Source organism: Felis catus, chromosome B1 (assembly GCF_018350175.1).
Source record: "Felis catus isolate Fca126 chromosome B1, F.catus_Fca126_mat1.0, whole genome shotgun sequence".
Lineage (NCBI taxonomy): Eukaryota > Metazoa > Chordata > Mammalia > Carnivora > Felidae > Felis > Felis catus.
In genome coordinates, this window is record NC_058371.1 from 147,683,304 (window position 1) to 147,705,539 (window position 22,236).

Here is a 22,236-nt window from a genome sequence, read left to right on the forward strand (position 1 = left end):
GGGTTAAGTCATTATGATTTCATGTCAGTAAAATGTTGAGATCCTGACCTCCAAAAAGACAATCGTCACCATTTCATCAGTGTAGCCTCGCTCTTCGAAAACCAGAGTGGAAGGAAAGAGAGTAATGCGGACATGTTTCAGGGTCCTCTTTTACTTATGAGTGTGGACATATAAACAATATAAATATGTCAGTGATCTCTGCAAAATCAAATAGCAGTAACAGCAAGGACAGGATCTTTAGAGGCTGTATTGTCTCATTTGATTAAGAGTACTAAGGGAACCAAATTTCTGACTACAAATTTAAACAAAGACGTTACAGGAGTATATAAAGTAATCCTACCTATGCTTTACGTAGTTTGTATTATATATTCACTTATTCAATTCCTTCTTGTAACAAATATTTAGGAAACATCTACTCTGTCCCAGACCCTGCTCTGCTTTTTTGCTTTTATTTCCCTAAAAATAATCCTCCCTTAAATTCCATGAATCTTTAACAATTCTCTCCTTTAATGTCCATCAGTAGACATGGGAATTTGTAAAATTCTTCTTCCATTTGGACAGATGGGAGCACACTTCCTTCTGGACTTGGTTTTGAACAGAAGAGGAAAACCACCACAATATATCATAACAGCTTTGAGAGCACTGATCACAACTTCAGAAATGGAGACACATTTCAGCCAATATTGTCTTGCTGTATTTTATGCTTCCTGAGTTGCTGGTTAGACCATGTTAAGAAAAGGCCCCTCCTCATAAAGTCAGAGTTGCCAACGCCTGCTGGGAAGTTACCTAGCCCTGCAGAGCCAAGGCCTTATCTCAAAGGATAAGGTGGAGTTTGCTCTTTTCCCCTATTGCAAAATATGAGAATATTAAGTAATCTGTTTATATCATACAGATCCAAAATCTTGGCTGCCTTTTTTAAGGATAAAACATCCATAGGATTTCCTTCTGTTTGGAAAAAGCTACCTGGGACTCTTCAGATCTCAACCCTGGTTCACAGAATAAAATCCGGCAATTTCCCCTAAGTGTGTTCGAAATGAAAACTTAGCGTGTTTGTCCCTCATGGCCAGCGTTTCTGGATCATTCTGGTGATGTCGATTACCAATTTGTCATCTACAGACCAATTCTGTGGAAGTGCCGAGGCTGGAGCTGGAGTCTTTTGGTACAGAAACAAGTATGAGTATCTGATACTATGACATTTTTAAATGAGTATATCCACAGTAACCCCTCTGTGCCAAAAAATGTTAACTTTACAAAACTATACATGCATACACATACAGTGATACGAGGTAACCAATGAAAGAACAGATATAAAAGCTTCTCTTTATTTTAAAGATTAAAGTGGTACTTGGTTGCCTTTTTAAAGAGTATCTCTTTAAATCATTAACACAAATGCACACGAAGGAAATTATGTGAAAATGAGGTTTAGGTCTTTAAATATATCCCACATAAATTCATTATTTAAACAGAGGATGACTCCTCTTCTGACTCACTCTATTCTCAGTGAGCTTTGCAGTTGATGGTTTTCTACTGAGTTTTTAGACCGTGGATGAAGCATCATGCCACCCCCAGAGAGTAAAGTTGAACCAGGTGAACTGAGGGTGTGGTTGGAAGGCTCAGTCTGTCGCCCCTTCACAGAACGACAGCGGTAAAAGAACTGCTGAGCTGAATCCAATGATCACAAATTAAGAGACCCTAAGAAGACTTTTAAAAGCACGAACACCTCAAAGTAACAAGAGCTACTGGACCTCAGTGACCCTCATAATCGCTTATTGGGAGCATATCTGATTGGTGCAAATTACTTCAAACAACAAAATTTTAAGTTTCCTTTTGCCAAGTGTGCTGCATTATACTTCAACCATGTTTACCCTAGAAGAGAAATACCTATGTGGATAAAAGGAAACATTTAATAATATAAATGAAAGGTAGGCCCGCTCCTTGCACTTGGGCTTTCTGATGCTTAAAACTCCTTCCATAATTGCACCAGAAACTCAACCACTTCAGAACAAAGAGAAAAGTCTGCTTTCCTTCAAATACACCCTTCTCTTTGCAGTTAAAGCTATGAGATGGACTCGTGTCCTTGAGGAAAACAGTCCCTTTCAAACTATGAATCCTCATTAGAGGTCTTGACAGTTTTCATTCCCAACCACTGAGACCATGAATAAGCCATAAAACCCATCCATTTCAACATCTTTATACTTCACCTGGAGTGACTATAAAATCTAAGTGATTCCACTCCCACAAGATGAAGCCAGGTGAGGAAAATGAGAGGGTCAGCTAAGAAGGCACTGAATTAGAAATAAATAGTTCCTAAATGCAGTTTCAAGATTGTACTGTAGAAGAGCCTGCCCTGGTGGATATTCTCCACCAGATAACGACACCATAAGCAACCATCCTTAGAGGGTCTCAAAATTCAGGAACAGGCATCTAGTGAAACATGCCTCAAAAGAAGTGTAATCAGCTCAGGCTCCAATCAACATGAAAGATAATCATTAAAACACAAGTCGTATCAGAATACAAAAATACACAACAGCCATGAGGCAAGTTCAATCATCACAAAGCCAAACCATTTTACAGATGTGTCTATCACGCTTTGTTGTCTTTCTGCTTCTTCTCAGAGAAACTTGCCTACAGATCTGTTCATGACGTTTGTGCTTGAAAATCGAGCATAATACTTTGGGAAATCAACTTCTTAGTGAACACCTTAAGAAACCCATGTACAATATCCTATTGCAGTAGAGTGCTGTCAATCCTACAGACCTTATAAACCCAAGAAGTGATTTACATCTCCTGTGAACTTAGCGAGAACATTATTCTCAAGGAAAACACACACACACGCAGTACATCTCATTCCCAAGCCTTCTCGCTGATTTTTCAACTTTAATTGTCCCAAAAGTATACATTCATTCAATCCTACCATATTTCTTACATTCATATGCTGTAACTTTAAGATTCTTATCTCCTCATTAATACTAGGACAGTGACAGAGTCACCACAACGGAGACTTAACACAGGGGCACAAGAATCTTAAGACAAAAGTTTTACTATTTTGCTCTCACTAACTTGACATTTTCCCACAGTCATGTTGTAAAAGTGCAAGGAACCCATAAAACAATATGAAAGAAAATACTGTAGTTTCCTTTTTCCTAAGTAACTTGGGCATCAAATTCTTATTAGTCAGAGTCAGGAACATAAATGAGGAAAGGAGGGAAGTGGGGGGTGAGGAGACTACACAGTCAGAAGAAACTTAGTAAGCAAACGTGAGAAACATCGTAATGACCACACTATTCCAACTCCAGGAGGCACGAGAGCATCGCGTGCCCAGGACCTGGTCTTCAGTCTGGTTGAAGAATGACTCCAGAACACACAGTATTCTTTTTTCCAACCCCCCCCACCCCCACCCCACTGGTCCAAGTTTTGGGTAGGCATTAAATGTTTACCAAATGGTACCAATCAGACTACAGTTTCCAAAACACGTATGAATTGTCTCTCAGGTGATTCTAAAGGGCAGAATTTATGACATAGTTCACTTGCAAGTTTCATTTAACTTTAGGAATACTGTCTACAACTCTGATTATTTTTTTAAATCTCTTTGTAAATATTTATAGTACCTTGTATATCTGTGATGCCCTCACATTATTACTTGAAAAAATATTAATTAAGCCCTATCTTTTCACTATCAAATAAACAGTATTATTCCCACATTATTGATAAGTCAAAAGACAAGAAAAGAGAGGCACACTAAAAGCATAATAGCACTAACTAAAATTTAACTCTTATTTTTTTTTTTAACAGACACTGGGAAACATTAACAAAAGAGGTCCTGGAGGTTTTTTAAGTAAAAAACTGTTTGTCCATCATTTCCTAACTGAAACTCATCCATGATTACCTCTCTGTCTATCCTCAGTTTACACCCATTTTTGCTGCAACAATGATATCATTCTCCTTCTATAACATCTGTTTCTCTACCCTGCAAGCTTTAGGAAAGAGTATTAGAAGATGCTGCCAAATACATTTAGATAAATCTAGCAGCTTCTTTGAATTAGTCATTGCAAGGTGGTAACTATGTGGCGAAACATGTATTTTAGACAGAAAGGCACAGCTACCATAGGCACCTGCTTCAAAAGTAAGACACCCCCCTTTTTTTAACCATGCAGGAACACACTGATTCAGATTCTAATGGTCCAATGAAGTTCTTAAAATTACTTTCTGTGTTGAGGCAAAATGTGCAGACTAATAAAACTCCATAGAAAAGCTTTCATTTTTAACTTCAAGAATATTAAGATCTATGAAATGTATGGATGCTATTATCTACAAAGACACGAGTGTATGAACATATACCTCCCCAGCCCCATGAAGCTCACCTTCTACTTCTTCTTCATCACACACATGTTTAAGGAAGGAGGCTCCTCTGTCCAGGACAGCTTCATCCTCCATCCTATAGTAATAAAAAAGAAAAAAAGAATGCTCAGACTTCTCCTGGAGTGAGCCACTTGAAGTAGCCCAGCTTCTGGGCAGGTTAACCTGCAAGCTGCTGTTCATGTTAACAGGGCAGAGTCACTCTTCCTTTGGTGTCTGCTACTCCTTCACGCAGCTCCTCTTAGCTGGTGCTTGAGAATATGCCGGTCCCACATAGCTTCAGTTCTAACCTTGAGAGGGCACCCACATGGACAGGTGAGAGAAAATCATCTCAATCCCATAGGCTGGATGTTAGGGGTTCTCCCTTTGGGATTTGCAAAAAGGAAAAAAAAAAAAAAAGATGAAAGCAAAAAAAAAAAAAAAATACCAAGAGAGGAAGTTTGGTTTGTCTGGAGTGCTCGTGATGATCGTTTGTGGAAATCCAGCTTCAGTGCTTAGCTCTTTAAACACCCACTGCATAAAAATGTATACCCTCACACACACACACACATGCACACCCACCCACACACAGAAAACGACAGGGAGTTAGGCTAGTGCACAGTGGGAGCCTAGCTTCCAGCCAGCCTCTTAATACCAGCACAGCCCAGTATTCTCTGTTGAGTGGCAAGCTTTGAGTCACATGTTGGCCTTACGGAAATCTGACATCTGAGGATTATCCAGCAACCCGGCTTCAGCAACAGTCACATATATATGCCACCCATTCATTCATTTTCCACATTCTTACCACACATCTCTACGTATATCTATCCTGTTAACTCTTCCCTGAAGGGCACAAAGTTCTTCGGTTTATAGCCACATTATGCTGTCCTCCTATCTCCTTACATAATAGGATCTGCTCTGCAATTTCATATGCTAAATAAGACCTCAGAATCCATCCAAGTAATGACAGCGTTTATACGGCCTCCTGATGCCAAACATGTTTCTTAGTTTATAGAATGAGTTAAGGTTTATTTCCATACTCTGTGACTTCTTTTCATTGCATTAACTTTGACATGCAGAATTCCATGAACTCTATTTATAGACAAAGCAGAAAAAAATCCCGAATTGCTCAAATGCTGCTTGTGTCGCACCGGTCTAGAAACAAAGAACTTTCTCTGGAGACAGCTGCTCTATGTCATACCGTACATAAGCTCTGCCAGAGAACCAAATGTTCACTCTGTATTCTATTCATCCAATTATATGCTCAGGCACTGAATATTGTAAGTCTGTTTTCCATATTGTCCGTATAACTTATTCTTGTGCTTCAGATATTTGTTATAATCTATGTGGATATGCACTGAATTCACATTTTCCTCTTTTCTATTTTAGGAGCATATCCATCTTGCAAAGCAACCATCTGAGCATAAAAAGTCAGAAATTCGGTGTCAGGTAGACTCAGATTTAAAAAATCTGGCACTTCCACTTAATATATGTATCACCTGGAGCAAAGTATTTAACTCTGTGAGCCTCAGTTTTTCCACTTATTAAACTGGGGTAACAATATCAACCTTGTAGAATTGCTTTGAGATTCAAATTAGGTAACATACGTGAAAACACTCAGTTTTGTGCTTTGTGCCTACTACATGTTTAATGAAGGTAAGTTTCCTTCCTTTCTTCTTTCCTTCTTTCTTTTTACCCTAACCTTTACTGGTGAACAGTGCCATTAAGAAACTTATTACCTTTGGGGCACCTGGGTGGCTCAGTCGGTTAAGCATCCGACTTCCGCTCAGGTCATGCTCTCGCAGTTCCTCAGTTCGAGCCCCACCTTGGGCTCTGCTGACAGCTCGGAGCCTGGAGCCTGCTTCGGATTCTGTGTCTCCCTCTCTCTTTCTGCCCCTCCCCTGCTTGCACTCTCTTTCTCTCTCCCTCAAAAATAAACATTAAAAAAAATTTTTTTAAAGAAACTCATTGCCTTTGGACATCTGCAGAATATCTTATTTCAGGGATATGGGTCTTGTATGCAATAGTTTATCCTGATATATGTCTTTTTCCTTCTCTATACTCAAACTAAAAATATGAAACTAATTGCAAATAGGACATAGATCAGCCATCAGGATTATAGTAGAAAAGAAAATGCCTTGAAGACTTGAGAAGTCAAATCATTTACCAGCCTCCCTGAGCTTCAGATTTCCATGAAGATTAAATGATACAACATATTTACCAATTCATCCAGGCACTCCTCAGAGGGAGGGGGAATGTATTCATTAATATGACAGATAAAATTCCTAATAAAATAATAATAAAGAGATGAACAAGGTAATCTTAGATAGCATTAAGTGCTTTGCACAAAATATAATGAGGCAGGGGGTTACTTGGCATAAGGTGGTTCAGAAGACGCTTCCAAGGAGGTGACATTTGAGGAGAGACAAAAATGATAGGGAGGAACCAGGTATTTAAAGATGTGAGGGCAGAGTGTTCCAAGCAAAGGGAACAGCAAACGCAAAGGCCCTAAGGTAGGAACAAGTATAGCAAGTTCCAGGATGAGAAATGAGGTCAGTGAGGTTGGACAGAGAGAAGGTCAACAGTAGTTGACAATACCGGAGGAAACAGGCCCATGCAGGCCATGGGAAGTAGTCGAAATTTTAGGTGTTGTGGAAGCCACTGAAGAATTTTGTTTTGTTTTTTTGTTTTGTTTTGTCTTATGAGGTAAAGCTAACATATAACATTATATTAGTTTCACATGTACAACATGATTCAATTTTTGTGCATATTGCGAAATGATCACCACAGTAAGTTTAGTTAACATCTGTCACCACACCACCATACAAGATTTTTTTCTTGTATGGAGAACTTTTGAGATCTACACTCTTAGCAACTTTCAAATATGCAGTACAGTATTACTGACTATAGTTAAGAGTTTTAAGACAGAAAATGACCCGAGCCATTTTACCTTTTTCAAGAATCACTCTGGCTGCTATGTGAAAAGTGGATAATCAGGAGACCAAAGAATCCAGGAAACTATCTTAGGAACCCAGAGAAGGCTATGGGAGAAACAGGTTGTGGGGAAGGAATCAACAGTTCTTTCCTGGCCACTTTACGGTGGGGATGCTTATTTCATATGAAAAAAGGAGCCATCAGGGACACAGCTAAATGTCCAAGTCTGGAGCTCACGAGCCTAGGGCTGGAGGATCAATGAACAAAGCTGGTAACCTGCACCTATTACTGGATGAGCTCATGCAGGAAGAAAATATAGAAATCGAGGTACAGACTGAAGACCAAGTGCTGGACCATGTCAACATTTATAAGCCGAGCAGAGGAACAGTCAGAGGTAAAAGAAAAACCAGAAAAGATTGATGTCAAGGAGGTACTGCTACTAAGAGGCTGAGAAAGATGGAGACAGAGAAGTAAAAACTTGACTTGGCAACATGGAGGTCATTGCTGACAATGACCACAGCACCTGAAACATACCAAACACAGTGCTAGACACACAGAGGGCATTCAATCAAATCCTTTTCTCTTTCCTCCCTTATCCCCTCAGTCATTCGGCAAATATATACTGAGTACCTACTAGGTGCCAGGCATACTGCTAGACACTGGAGACACAGTGATGAGCAAGACAGACAGGGCTCCGCTACAATCCCATCTGCCTTCTCGAGGATTTCCCCTAGCAATCTGGGACAGTCAGTCCAAAGGGCAAGAGGTCATCAGCAACACACTTGTAGACATAGAGAAGGATGGCAGCTTAATGGGGAAACTTTTTTTGAAGACCTCAGAAGCACAGCAAAATCCTGGAGGGCTATACTACTGCAGGCATGTGAATAGTCCTGTCTCCCCTTTGGAAAACAAAGAGCAGTTTAGCCCACATTTCTTCTCAGCACTAACCCTTTCCTGTCTTAGCGGTCTGTCTACAGGATCCAACAATTTCCTGTAGAACATCGCTTCTGCACCCCACCACAATCAAGCTGATCCTAAAGTCCTTTAGTGACATTTTATGCATTTCCTAAATAAAATGTTTGGCCGCTGTACCTAAGCCCTTCCTAAAATGGCATGCAACAAGCAACTGAGGCAAAAGTAAAGGAAGAAAATCAGTAGCTACTGAAGGAGACCAAGGAAAGTTTAATGCCCAGAGCCCTCTTCCTAGGTGGAGGAGGAACCATCGAGCCTAACTGAAGCACTGTCCCGTGCACCATCTGAGTTAGCGAAAATAATGATGGGTGCATTCCTTGGCTCTTTGATACATATTTCACATTCCCTCCAAGACTATACATAGCAAGTAATCAGAAACCTAGTTCCTTCCGAGGGACAATGAGGAGCGTCTGGAAGCAGCCTCTTCCCTGTAGGAAGCGAAAAAAAAAAGAGCGCCACAGACTGAAAACATAAAACCTGCGTGTCACAGTGGCCTTTCTCCAAAGCAGCCCTCTCCTCTTCACAAGCAAGTGCCTCCGCACCAAGTTACAGGGGACTTAACAACTTTCTTCCATCTTCATACTGACAAACGTCAATTATTTGGGTTTGTGTTCCCCTCCTAAAAGCCTCTCCACAGTTGCTTGCTATTATTAGTAAGACAGAGATATCTTTTAACATGACCATCTGACCCAACCAGTTTTCCTTTCTATCAGGAGGAAGAAATTAACTCATCCAATCCCTAAGCAGGCCCCCAAATCCATTTGTAAAGTGTTCCTTTCACACGAGCTGCCTCTGCTGCAAGCAAACAAAGAAAGAAGGGAAGGAGCATGCTTCTAAAACAGCTCTCCGAGCTGCTCACATCGCCAGCATGAGGCAAAGTTCAGAATAGATTTGGAAGCTTCTCACCAGCATCACGGGGATAAGGGTCATACCAGTCAGTATAAAATCCACATGGGGCCCGTGCTGCCTTCCTTCCACAGGGCCTCTGACAGAAGAAGTCAGGCCCCTTCCTCCAAAGTCCACACCCAACGTGGGGTTTCTCTTATTCTCCGTTATTCTGGGACACTAACATGATTTAACTGTAACACATGTCAAATCTGCTGCCAAATGGACCGGCTTTCACCAGCCGGTCCTCATCACTGAGCAGGCTTGTAAGGGTGACTTAAGCCCGGCACGAGAAACATTTGTGCAAAACTGTCAACCATTGGGCCTCGGGCACCCATCTACATTCCACCCCTCCGAGTTCCCACCCCCGGAGCCCTCGCCAACTGCCAACGTGCTCACCAGCTAGTCCACACAGCGCGAGCAGCTGCCACTCAGCCAGTCAGCAAGTGGCGGGCTGCCAGCACTCAGGCTTCAGGACGCAAGCCTGCCCGTCACAGTGCTGCTAAAGGTTGAAGGTCTTCGGGCACGCTGGCCTCTAGATTCGCCTCATTTGCCCTCCCACCGCCCTGCTCCCACCCCTCCCGCTATGCCTCCCACGGCAGCATTTCACTGTCTCTATAGTAACAGCATCTGGTTTCGGGGTTAGAACTTCACACGGAGCGATTCTCCTCTTAACCTCCGGCTTTTGCCGAGGGATGCACTAGCCAAAAGGCCACTGCTTGAGGCGGGGCTACCTGTCCCCTGGTCATGTGGTGAGCTGCAGGGTCCCAGCAGCAGGAGCAGCAGCAGCAGCAGCAGCAGCAGCAGCAGCGCTCAGAGCCGGACGAGAGGAAAACAGATCCTCCAACCCTGGCACGCTGGCCCGTGCATGAAGGATCCACTCTGGGGCTTGCAGCCCCAGATCCAAAGCCCCTGGCCCTCTCTCCTCGACGCCCTCCACACTGGGCCTTTCTGACGACTCCCAAAAAGACACCAGGGGATGGTGTCCTATGGAAGAGAATAGCTCCAGGTTTTACATGTCCATACCTGAGTCTGACAGTGCTGATTCTTTCTGTTCATACAGCTCAAAGTGCATTAGTTAACCTCGTATTTTAACCCACCCCACTTTATCCTCACTAGCTTGATCTGTTTACAACATGCAATGAACCCCATAATCTCTCACTTTACTGCAGCCTTCCTGCACATAGCAAATGTTTAAACAGTTCTTTACCCACGTGCCCTCACACACACCAAAGTGATGCATGCAGAGGGGCAGACAAATACTAGAATGTAAGGAGTTTTATTATCATTGGCCATGGCTGCCATGAACATTATATCTTCGGCATGTATGAGGGCCTTTACTTAGGGACTAAGAGGTGTCAGTCTCAAATCTCAGAACTCAAAAGCAGGTCGTCCCTGCAACTCTGCCAGTTGTGATCTTAAAACAGAGGGGAGGCAAAAATCAGCATTTTCACAGGTCTTTTTCAGGAGCCACACAGAAAGCTACAATCAGTACTGACATCTAAAATTATACACTCACACACATATCTCTGAATTCTATTCCCTATTCAAGTCGTCTCTAAGAACTGGGGAACGATTTTCATTACAAATCATTTACAAACATGATGTTTTCTTTCAAATTTTTTAAACTGCGCAGCGTTTTATTGGTGCCTTTGTTGTTTTGGAAAATCTGCTTTCCACACTTTCAACATACAATTAGAGAACAATATCAAGTCTCCAAACCTTAGGCGACAGACAGGGGTGATCGAGCTCTGTGGCTGCAAAGAACACTGCCATCTTTTGGCGACACGTGTTCACTACAGGGAAGCGGAGGGCAAGGGCAGAGGAAATGCTCCAAGTGTTCCCTTGGAAACTTCAGCAGGTCTCACAAGGGCCGTTCACTCCCCAGGGAGGAAGACACAAGAACACAGCTGTTGACTTAACTGTAGAAACTGCTAGAGCTCTGGACACGCATGTTGGGGGAAAGAGACATCAGCGTGGCATACCTGACAGGCATGACTAATGGCAAGAGAAGAATCCCCAAGAGCAGCTGGCAGCAAAGCAAAGCAAATCCCGTCCGTGGAGTTCAGGAGTGCCCTAATCAGTCTGGAAATTTACACAGGCCCAGGGCCAGGGAGAAATGGGTGACGGCCCCATACGAAATCAGACTGCAGACTGGATAAAAGGTGAAAGTGTAATCCGGAGCAGGATCACGCAAACACAATTCTGGATTTATGAACTGCATTAAAAGTTCATTTGTACTCTTGGGCACTTATCCCAGAGAAATGAAAACTTATGTTCACACAAAAACCTGTACACTATTGTTCACAGCAGCTTTATCTGTAATAGCCAAAAGCTAGAATTAGCCCAGATGTCTTTCAACAGGTGAATGTTTGAACAAAGTATGGTACATCCATACCATGGAATAATGCTTAGCAGTAACAGGAACAAACTATTCATACACAAAACAATTTGAATGAATCTCCAAGAGATTATGCTGAGTGAAAAAAGCGAATCCCAAAATGGTTACATATCGTGTGATGCCACTTGCATAACATTTTTTGAGATGACAAAATTCTAGATATGAAGGAAGGACAGATTGGGGTAGCCAGCGGATAGATATTGGGGGGATGCGGTGGGGGGTGTTTGTGGTTATAAAAGGGCAACATGAAGGATCCTGTGGAATTGACTCTAGTTAGTCTTACCTGTGGTGGTGGTAGGTAGCTACCTACACGGTGATCAAATTATACACAACTTAATATACACATACAAACGCACAGAAAAATGCGGGCAAGTAAAACTGAGGAAATTTGAAGTTCAGTGGATCATATCAGGGCCAATATCTTAGTTGGTGACATTGTACTGAAGTTTTATAAAATGTTAACATCGGGGAAAAGTGGCAAAGTGTACAAACAATCTCTGCATTATTTCTCAAATATGCACATGCATCTATAAATCGCTCAATAAAAATTTCAAAAAGTTCTGCTTTTTTAAAAACATTTTCCTCAGGAACATTATTTTACATGAGGGTCACGATACTGAAGGTGGCCCATCTACATGTATGCGGAGTCAGGCAAAACAGCACAGATCCCAGATGCACTCTGTGGTAACCGTGTAACCTTGGCAAAGTCAGCTAACCTGTCACTTCAGTGTCATTTTAAATGAGCTTAAAAACACTTCCTAAGACATACAAGGGATTAATAAGTTCCTGGAGTAAATGAACTCAATTAATTTTAGCTGAATCTGAATCGAAGGTCCCGGGGCCCAGAGAATGTCAGAGAATTAACAGTCCTACATGGACCCGAAGGCCTTAATTCTGTCTCCAGGAGCAAACACATGGGAATACCAAGCAGGGAGACCGGCGCTAACCTGTCACCCATCACCAAAAGGCTCAAACTCCTCTCTCCCATCTTCTCCCTGATGGGACAAGGTCTCCTCTACTCGGTCCTCAGACTGATGACTGGGCTCTTTTGAAAGGCTGCAACAGACTCAGCAACATAAAAAGAACTGGTAGCAAAGTAGATATACGAACTATGGGGTGACGAAAGGTGTGGAAGTTGAGGGGCAGTGGGGCGGGGGGTGTGTTGACAGATGAAGGGAGAGATAACTGGACAGGGCATTGAATGCTAAACAGGGAACGACTTGCATGACCCCCTCAGATGCCTCCCCTGATTTAGCCCACACCCGCAGCCATACCCTCTTTAATTGTTTTAGCAAGCCTTTCCAGGCGCTTCCACAACCACTGCACGCTGCCTCTGAGCAGAATTCCACTTGAAGAACAGAGAGGTCTGCTTCCTCTCAGTGCAGATATTCAGCGCCTTGCCCTTTGAAAGTTCTCTCGGAGTTTTTACTGTTGGGGGCAGGAAAAGTAGGCTCGCTTCTCACTTCTTTTAACTTTCAACTGCCCTTCTTCATGTGTGCTGCTGTGAAAATCAGAAAGGCCCTAAGAGAGGGTTCAGGCAAGATGAAAAGGCTGGGGAGGCTCCATGTGAGAAACCAGAAGGACAGCAGTGGGCAGGTCTATCCTCTCCCCCTTCCTCCTCTCCACTGCCAAGTCTTCAGCCAAAAGCAAGAGCCCAATCAGCAGCAGAAAAAGAGAAGGCAGCGGTAAACCTACTGGTTTAGGTAAACCAATAAAGAAACTCATAGTAGCTACTTGTAGAGGAAATTGGGATCTGAAATGTCAATACAAACCTTGAGCTCTGGAAATTTTAGCCAAACTTCACATGTTATACGTAATTATTTATAGTAATTAGTACAAGAATAGCACCGATAACTAATACCCACAGTTAATTCATACATTTCATTTCAGTCTATGATTCTGCAGACATTTATTGTGGACTTTACCATGGCTTCAAGTCAGATGTAGGTTGGCAGGTGGACAGGGAATCAGGAGCAGGAGTTTGCTCCAGGACACAGTGCTGGGAGGAGGCAGGTGGATGGTGCTGGTCAGGTACAGCTCCTGACCTACCCACGTCTGAAACTCAGAGCGGACTCTGGAGAAAGGTGCCTTCCTTTCCGTCCTCTACCCCATGCGGTGGCCATACTGCTCACATCTCCCATCCTGAACCACCACAGCTGCTGGCAGGGATGAGGTTCCTAGCATTTGACTGAGTTCTCACTAGCTGCCAGGCACTGTGCTAAACATCATGTGTGCATTTTCTCTTTCTCAATGCTGTCAAATTTTGTCGGACTGATTCAGTAACAGGACTGAGAATTCCGGCCAAAGGATTTCAACACCTAGAACAATGTAGGAACTGAGATTAGGGGGCTCTCATCATCCATTAATTTGGAGGGGAAAAAAAATTCCCACTTTTAAACACTTACCACATGCCAGGCATTGTACTAAGCACTGTACAATGTTGTTGCTTTTTTTTATTCAATCCTTATGACAATTCCATGAGGTAAGTACTTTTCACATACCCATTTTAGACTTAATGTACTTTGACGTTAAGTAACTTACTGCAAATCACACAGTACAATGTGATGTGAGAAGACCAAGCAGGCCATCTAAAGCAGTCCACAATTTTAAGCACTCCACTATATTCCTGCATAACTAAATAATCCATGTCTATTAGACACTACCTTCAAGAATTTTTTCATATCACTTAACTGAAATATGCTTACAGATGACATCACTTACAACTCACCTCTTTCTTTCTCTTGCTTTGCCTACTGGTCAAAGGTTGAAGCATCTCCTAACAGGCCTCTCTAATAAATATCTTTATTCTTATTTAGCAAACACTTAGTTTGAGCTTACTGTGTGCCAGCCACTGCTGTAACTGCTTGACAAATGCTATTAGCTCAATCAATTCTCACAATTGGTACAATCCAATGACATAGGTACCATTTTTATCCTCATTATCTCTGAAGCACAGAGACACTAAGTAACTTGCCCAAAGTCACACAGCTAATAACTGTTGAAGTCAGAATTTGAACCCAAAGCAGTCTAGCTCCACAAGTCTGTGTTCTTAGCCACTGCATATCATGCTGCCTCTCTTTGGCTGTTTTGATTAATCTGTTCCAAACTCTTTAGGAACTTGGGATCACAAATATTAAACAGACTTTTGGTGAAAGAGCAGACTCATCAAATACCTACAGAGTACACAGACCCTTGACATTCATGAGACATTGCCTCCCCTAACCTTATTTTGCAAGTGTCCAAATTCACAAATATCCCAATGCACAATTTCTGATATATCATGTGGTCAAGTATAACTCTATGAGTTTTGGAATTCTCAAGGGACAGAAAGCAACCAGGGTGACCTGAGACACAAGGAGGTAGGCCATCCACGAGGCTCAGCCTGGGCTCACCACAGGCACAGAAGTTCACCACATGCATCGCTACAAATTACGAATGACTACACGGTGTAACCATTCAGGGCTACCAGCAAATAGCTGAAGTCACAACTGTTAGGTTCACACACGCCAAGGATCTACTGTATCAAAAGCAAGAGTACATCACTCACCATATGAGTGATGCTACTAAGCAGAAAACAACTTTTATCTCATAAAATTTATGAGCAGTGTTCACCATTGCATGAACAACAAAGACACTACTCTTTGTTCTCTTACTAAAACATCTCTTTCCTTAAGGCTGTTCAAAGTGTGGCCTTCATTTTCTGCAAGGAATCCCTCATTGTGTGAATGTCATCAAATTTTCCAGAGTTTAACTCGTTTATTCATTCATTTCAACAATCTCTTGAGCATCTATAACAAGGCATTATCCTAGGCACTAAGGATGAATCCATGGTGGGAAATGGACAATTAACAAAATTTAAAAGTAAACTGTATAAAATAGAAGGTGAGTCTCCTATGAGAAAATGTAAGTCAGAAAGAGAGTTAGGGCGTACTGGTGGGACAAGGACGGGGTGAGGGTGGGATGTGGAGGGGGCAGTTTTTAATAGGTAGTTAGAAATATCTCACTGAGTGATGGTTGAGCAAAGATCTGATGGAGGTGAGGAAGTGAGTATATGAGGGAATGGCAAATGAAAAGGCCTTGAGGCAGGAAGGAGCTGGCAGATTCTTGGAACGTCAAGGAGACAAGTGACTAAAGGAGAGTGAACGTGGAGAATAGGACATAAGGTCAGAGATATACAGGTAATGAAAGGGCACGCTGCGTGGCCTGGGAGGCTGTTCTAAAGCCTTGACATTTACTCTGAGCAACTAGAAACCACTGAACAGTTCTGAGCAGAAGTGATTATTTCCTCAAGCTTACAGTCTTCTTTACTTTTTAAATCTTTGTCATTATGTAAACATTTCCAGTAAGGTCTTTCCTGGAACCTAGTTCTACTCAGAAGGTCTTCCAGGGGCCATAGCTAGTGTAGCACAGAAGTTACAGGCAGTCTACTGGCTCAGTGTCCCACAACAGCCAGGCCAGAACCTGATTCAGTCCTGTGTCTGTAGATCAAAGAGTGGACCAACACACCATAAGCCCAGTGTCTAGTGTGACTTGAGCCTTACAAAGGTGCTGAGCAACGTGTCAGTGCTCAGAAGTAAAGCCACTCTGCATTCCATATCCATATAATCTTTATTAACTTCTGCCAACTAGCCTTGAAGTTCATGACTCAAGTAGTTGCCACCTGAATCCTTGCCTACATAAATTTATCCCGGGGATGGCAACATTGGTGTTAGAAGATGCCAAAGCAGATGATTGATACGTAGGTATCAGGTAGCATGGAATGGACTTATTGATGGCTTTTTAACAGCTATGATTCAAATCTATGCTTTAAATAATAAAGGAATACATTTGAACCTGTTTCTAACAATAACTTTTCTAAGTTAATTTTATAAGAATGGGAAGGACACAGGAAGACTGCCAATTCCATACTCAGACCTACTCCATTTTGGGGGGAAATGCCCTCGACTTGCCATCTCTTGCCTAAGGACAGAATAAATGCTTATTTGACCCTAGTGGCTTCCTTTGTTGTCAAGGAGCCAGCCCACCCCGCAGAAGTATGGGACTCTTCAACCTGAAAACACCCTCTTTGACCTGGTAGGTATAAAGAGACCAACAGGCATAACTATCAAATGCAGTATGTGTCTTCAAACAAATCAACTGTTTTAAAAACTTTTTGGAGACAATCAAGCAAACTTGAACATTGAGCATTAGATGACACCAAGGAATTACTGTTAATTTTATCAGGTATGATAATGACACTGAGGCTATTTTTTTAATGTCTTTATTTCTTAGAAATAAACACTGAAGTATTAATTGGTGAAATGATATGATCTGGGATTTGTTTTAAAATACTCCAGCAAAGGGGCGCCTGGGTGGCGCAGTCGGTTAAGCGTCCGACGTCAGCCAGGTCACGATCTCGCAGTCCGTGAGTTCGAGCCCTGCATCAGGCTCTGGGCTGATGGCTCGGAGCCTGGAGCCTGTTTCCGATTCTGTGTCTCCCTCTCTCTCTGCCCCTCCCCCGTTCATGCTCTGTCTCTCTCTGTCCCAAAAATAAATAAAAACGTTGAAAATAAAAAATAAAAAAAATAAAATACTCCAGCAAGAAAACAAGGGGATGGGGAGGAATGTGAAACAAGACTGCCAATGTGTTGGTGATTGTTGAAGCTGGGTAATGGGTACATAGGGGTTCACTGTACTATTTTCTTCTCTTTTTTTGTTCATGTTTGAAATCTGCCAAAATAAAACGCTTCTTAAAAAACTTTAAAACTAGGGGCACCTGAGTGGCTTTGTCAATTAAGCATCTGACTCCTGATATTGGCTCAGTTGTGATCTTGCAGTCATGAGATTGAGCCCTGCATCAAGCCCCGAGCCCCGTGTCAGGCTCTGCACTGGTGGAGACTGTTTGGGATTCTTTCTCTCCCTGTCTCTCTCTCAAAATAAATAAATAATAAAAATTAAAAAAAAAAAAAACTTTAAAACTCTCCTATATAAGCCTCCCTTCTTCTATGCCCAATGCTCTCTCAAAATAAATAAATAATAAAAATTTAAAAAAAGAAAAAACTTTAAATTCTCCTATATAAGCCTCCCTTCTTCTATTCCCAATGCATTCCATAAAACACATATGAACACAAAAGCCATAACAAGTAGATTTACATGTTATAAAGATAGTTCTGTATCTAAAGAATAAAAAAAACTCTAAAACCCACATTAATAGCCTTCATTTTAGACATAATAAACAAAAATGTGTGTTTGGCATTTCAACATGTTTTTTCTTTTCCTTCACACCTTAACATACAGGCTCTAATGCAACGAGCACTTGATTGACTGGCATGGCTAATCCTGTCCACCTTAGTCAAAACAAAACAAAGTTTATGAGACCTATGTGTCTGAGCACTAGCATCAGCATTTTCTGTTTTTCTCCACATTTGTGTAAAATGGCACAGCAATTGCAACAGAGCACTCAAATACCTGCAGCAGAAAACACTGAGACGCACATAAACCTGGTGATGCTGACAAAACTGGACCACAAGCTGTGTGCAGTGCCACCCAGAATTCACTGCTAATCTCCCTCCACCCCTCAGTGAACACACAGAAAAGCACAAGCAGAATGTGAAAGGTGAATTATGGGGGTTCGTATACGTCCAAGCATGGTCTGTATGAAAGCTGAACCCATGAAAGTCAGGACAGCCTGTACGTACAAATATCTATCTGTGCACGACCTTGGAAGAACAAAAAGTACCTAAAAACCATCATAATCCTCCTGCTGCTGGACATTGGTGGGGTAAAAGGGAAAAGCACAAGAAGGATATTCTTGGTGACACCATATTATTCTCTTCTTGCCAAACACAGACACCTATTTTTGCCAAAGAAAAGATTATTACATTTGTTGGTTACGTTACAAAGCCAACTCACAAAAATCAACTTACTGCAAATGTAGCCAAATTATAGTAATAATAATATAAGCTAATGTAATAAGTGCTTTTTTTGAGTTATTTAAACCTTACTATCAGCCCATGAAATAAATGCTATTAATATCCCCATTGCACAGTTGATGAAATTAAGATTTAAAGATATAAGCGAGTTGACAAGGTTATAAAGCCTCTACGTGATAGAACCATATAGGTTATCAACTAACAGCATTAAAATGACTAATAACAGTATAGTGCTATAAGGATCGCTTTAGGTACACGATAGGTGAAACAGACTTGCATGAGCTCAGATGAAACCCTACACATCACTCTAATATCATTTTCAATGGAGAAATATAGTTTGGGTTCAAACAACCATATATAATTATGGCACTCCAACAATAATTTGGAAGCAGAATGCATTTGGTTAGAAAGATCATCAAACGAATAGCTGAAATTAGAGAATATATGCCAGTGTTATCTCTAATAGATAATCACAAATAAAATTAACCACAGGCAGTTGAAATGAACCTACTCCAAGAAGAAATTACATACACATATATTCTAAGGCAACTTTTTACATTTGTTTCTCTCCCTATTACAAAAATCTATCATCTGGATAAACACAGGACAGCTAAAGACTACAGTAAAACATCAATTCATTCTTGAAGATCTGCTCAGCATTGTAACACTCCCTCTCTGAACATTTGGGACTTGCTTGTGAGCTATTACCAACTTGAATCAATTTCTCAAGCCACTAATTAAAAAGGAAGAATTATTTCTTCATTTGACTATCAGAAAAAAAAAATTCCCTTTGCCAAGAAGAGTCCTAGAAGAAGTTTACAATTACTTTCTCTCCAAATCTCCATGTGTTTTCACTTTCATAGTTCTCGCAGCTTACTAGGTGCAGCCACAGTGAAAAGGAAGAGCCAAAAACAGTCCAAGTAAGACTGTCACCACCACATTCCAGCCTTGATGGAGAGACCTCCAGGTCTGTTTTGTTAGTCTTCCTGCTTCTGCTCACAGTTCGGTAAAACCAATAGTCCACACCAGGAAAGACCAGCTGAGAACAAATGATGGCACTCTTCTACCAAATGGAAGCGACGATCAGCTTAGGGATGCCCGTTTCTGTTATGTTCACAGATTCCTTTTTGTTTATGAAGGGCTTTGGAAGGCAAGCATACAATAAGCACCTACAGAGAAAAACTACTCACTAAGCTATAGAAATGCCATTTTGTTAGTAGCCAAATCATTTATTGCTTCATTACACTATTGATTGGGACTGCTTTGTCATTAGCACTGACCATCCATTCATTAGTAGAAACATATTATTCAGTCTCAGTAAGGATTAGTCTACTACACTCTAAATTTTGGTGCCTGGGCAAATCCAAACTGGTATTTCTTGCCTAATTCTGATTCTCCCGACATTATCCCACTCGCAAAACTTCTCTCAAAAAAAATTAGTAAAGAATACTTACAAAATGAATGTAATTCAGGCTATTAACTCTCCAAGTCTCAATTTCCTCATCTGATAAATGGATTTAGTAATCCCCACATTGTTTAACTGTGGGGAAGCTATGAGGTAATATAAACAGAAGTATCCTGTGTGCTTGGTGCTTGGCATAGAGCTGCAGGCAACACACGCAGCTGGTATTATTACACATCAGGGTCCTTACCTTTTCCCAGACAGGCACAAGTCTGTGAAGGTGACATTGCTAGCAAGTGGCAGAGATGGAATATCAAAGCCAGCTCTGCCAAGGCCAGCACTCTCACACCATGCTCCTTCTCTGCATCAAATAGAAGAGACAACCAGGTAGTTCTGCTAAAGTCTTTTCTAAGTTTAAGAGTCCCAGAGTAGGAGCCAGGAACAAAGGATGAGAGAAGGTTCCCCCTCCTAAACTTTACGGAAAGTACAGGGGCATCAAGGAAAGAAATCATCAGGCTCGTACCTCTTGATATACCACAGGTCAAATTTCTCGACTTGTTGAGAATACTCGGAAGGGAAAGTGGCCGAGGCCTGGAAACCAGCCAGCACAGTATTTCTGAAAGGTGGTTACTCTGGGAAACACAGACCTGCTCGTGGACCAAGAAAAAGCTTAAAAATGACCCCAAATGCTAATTTTTTAAGTCAAAAGAAAAGAAAATTTAAAAATAGGGACTGGGGGCACCTGGGTGGATCAGTCAGTTGAGTGTCCAACTTCATTCAGCTCAAGTCATGATCTCGCAGTTTGTGAGTTCGATCCCCACATCAGTCTCGCTGCTGTCGGTGCACAGACTGCTTTGGATTCTCTGTCCCCCTCTCTCTCTGCCCCTCCCCTGTTTGTGCTCGCTCTCTCTCTCTCTCTCTCTCAAAAATAAAAATAAACATTAAAAAAATAGAAGCCATGAGGAGTGAAGGCACAAAAAGAAAGAAAAAAAATGTATCCCGCAGTCTTTACTAACATATCTTTGATAAAAACAAATTTTCTGAAATTAGTGATTTCCTAAAATAGCATTAACAAACCTGGTAGTTTACAGTGAAACTACCGGCTCTGTAGGACACTAAAAAATTATCTATAATGATAATTACAGACACACTTTGTTGTGTACCTACATTTGCCAGTCCCTACAGATGGTTCACTTGTGATCTTCACAACACACAAGCCCTACAGTTAGTACTAGCCACATTCCACACAGGAAGAAAGCCAGTCTGAGAGCCATAAAGAGAATGCCCACGGGTGCAGAGTCTACAGAGGGAAGAATGGAAATTCACGCTCAGATCTGTCTGACATGAAAACCCCTGCTATCCCTTGTTGGCCGAGAATGTGCCCAGCACAGGGTCCATTGGACATGTCCCCCGTCCTTAGCAACCTAGGAAAGGTACAAGGTGGATGGAGGCTCCTGGAGAAGCAGACCTGGAGCATCAGTGGAAGAGCATCACCCTCTCCTCAAGGACCAAATCAATGGTGCTGAAAATATTTTAAATGGGTGCTATTATGACAATACGGTGCTCTGAAAGCATGACCATCTGCACCTTGGACGGGACCAGAATACAAAGTTCTTAATAAACCAAAAAGCAGTCAAAAGCAAATTAATGAATTCAAAAAAAAAACCCCAAGCCCATCTGTGGTGTTTTCATCTACTCTGCACAATCAACAAGATTGAGTAGAGGACAGAAGGACAGGCAAAACACTTCCAAATTTTCATCATACCACCATATCATACAGGGTACTACTTTCAAGGTACTTAAAGAGTTCACACAAATTCTTTTTTAACATGCTTAATAGCTAATAAGAATGCAGGCAGAAATAATACAATTCAGACCAAAGGAGGTTCTGAGCGCATAGAGAAATCACAGTAGAAGCAAGATCATAAACCAAGCTCCTAGAATGGAAGTGATTTCACTGGATAAAGCTGCTAGCTGTGTCAACTGTGCATTGTGATAGTTCCAACTAGTGTGCAGGGAATAAGTTAGAGGTGGGCCGAGATGTCCATCCCCCACTCCTAAGGGCCACCAGGCAGGGCCAGGCACAGCCAGAGCCCTGGGCCATTTACTTCCAGCCGCAAGATGTCTGGATTGTTTACCCAGAGTGCCGCACAAATATTATTACTTACTAAGCATTCTATGACGTGAAAAAGATTCAGAAGCATTACTAAATGAATCCATCATTTCACCAACTTCTTGACCAAGAAATGCTAACAGCTTAGAAAATCCACAACATACCTGGAGTAGCGTGAATAACCAACCATTCCCTCCCAATCCTCTTCCATCCCCATGCAGCCATTATTTTTCTAACAGCTGTTGGTCAGCGTCATCCTAGGCTGAGGATGACACACTTTCTG

General features: G+C 41.8%; 1 protein-coding gene across 5 annotated transcripts in view; it reads right to left on the reverse strand.

The window, feature by feature from the left end:
- Positions 1–22,236, reverse strand: part of SLC4A4 (solute carrier family 4 member 4) — a 351,984-nt gene that overhangs the window by 301,625 nt on the left and 28,123 nt on the right. For 2 of the 5 annotated variants that reach the window (XM_019829398.3, XM_019829396.3), the window contains exons 1-2: positions 4,784–4,946; positions 4,362–4,435 (exon numbers count right to left, since the gene is read on the reverse strand). In XM_019829398.3, the coding sequence (XP_019684957.1) occupies positions 4,362–4,435; positions 4,784–4,875 (166 nt within the window). In that variant the 5' untranslated portion in view covers positions 4,876–4,946. Of the gene's footprint in view, positions 1–4,361; positions 4,436–4,783; positions 4,947–22,236 lie in introns of those variants that run through there. The other 3 variants (XM_019829399.3, XM_011281724.4, XM_023253060.2) reach the window with 3 other exon arrangements.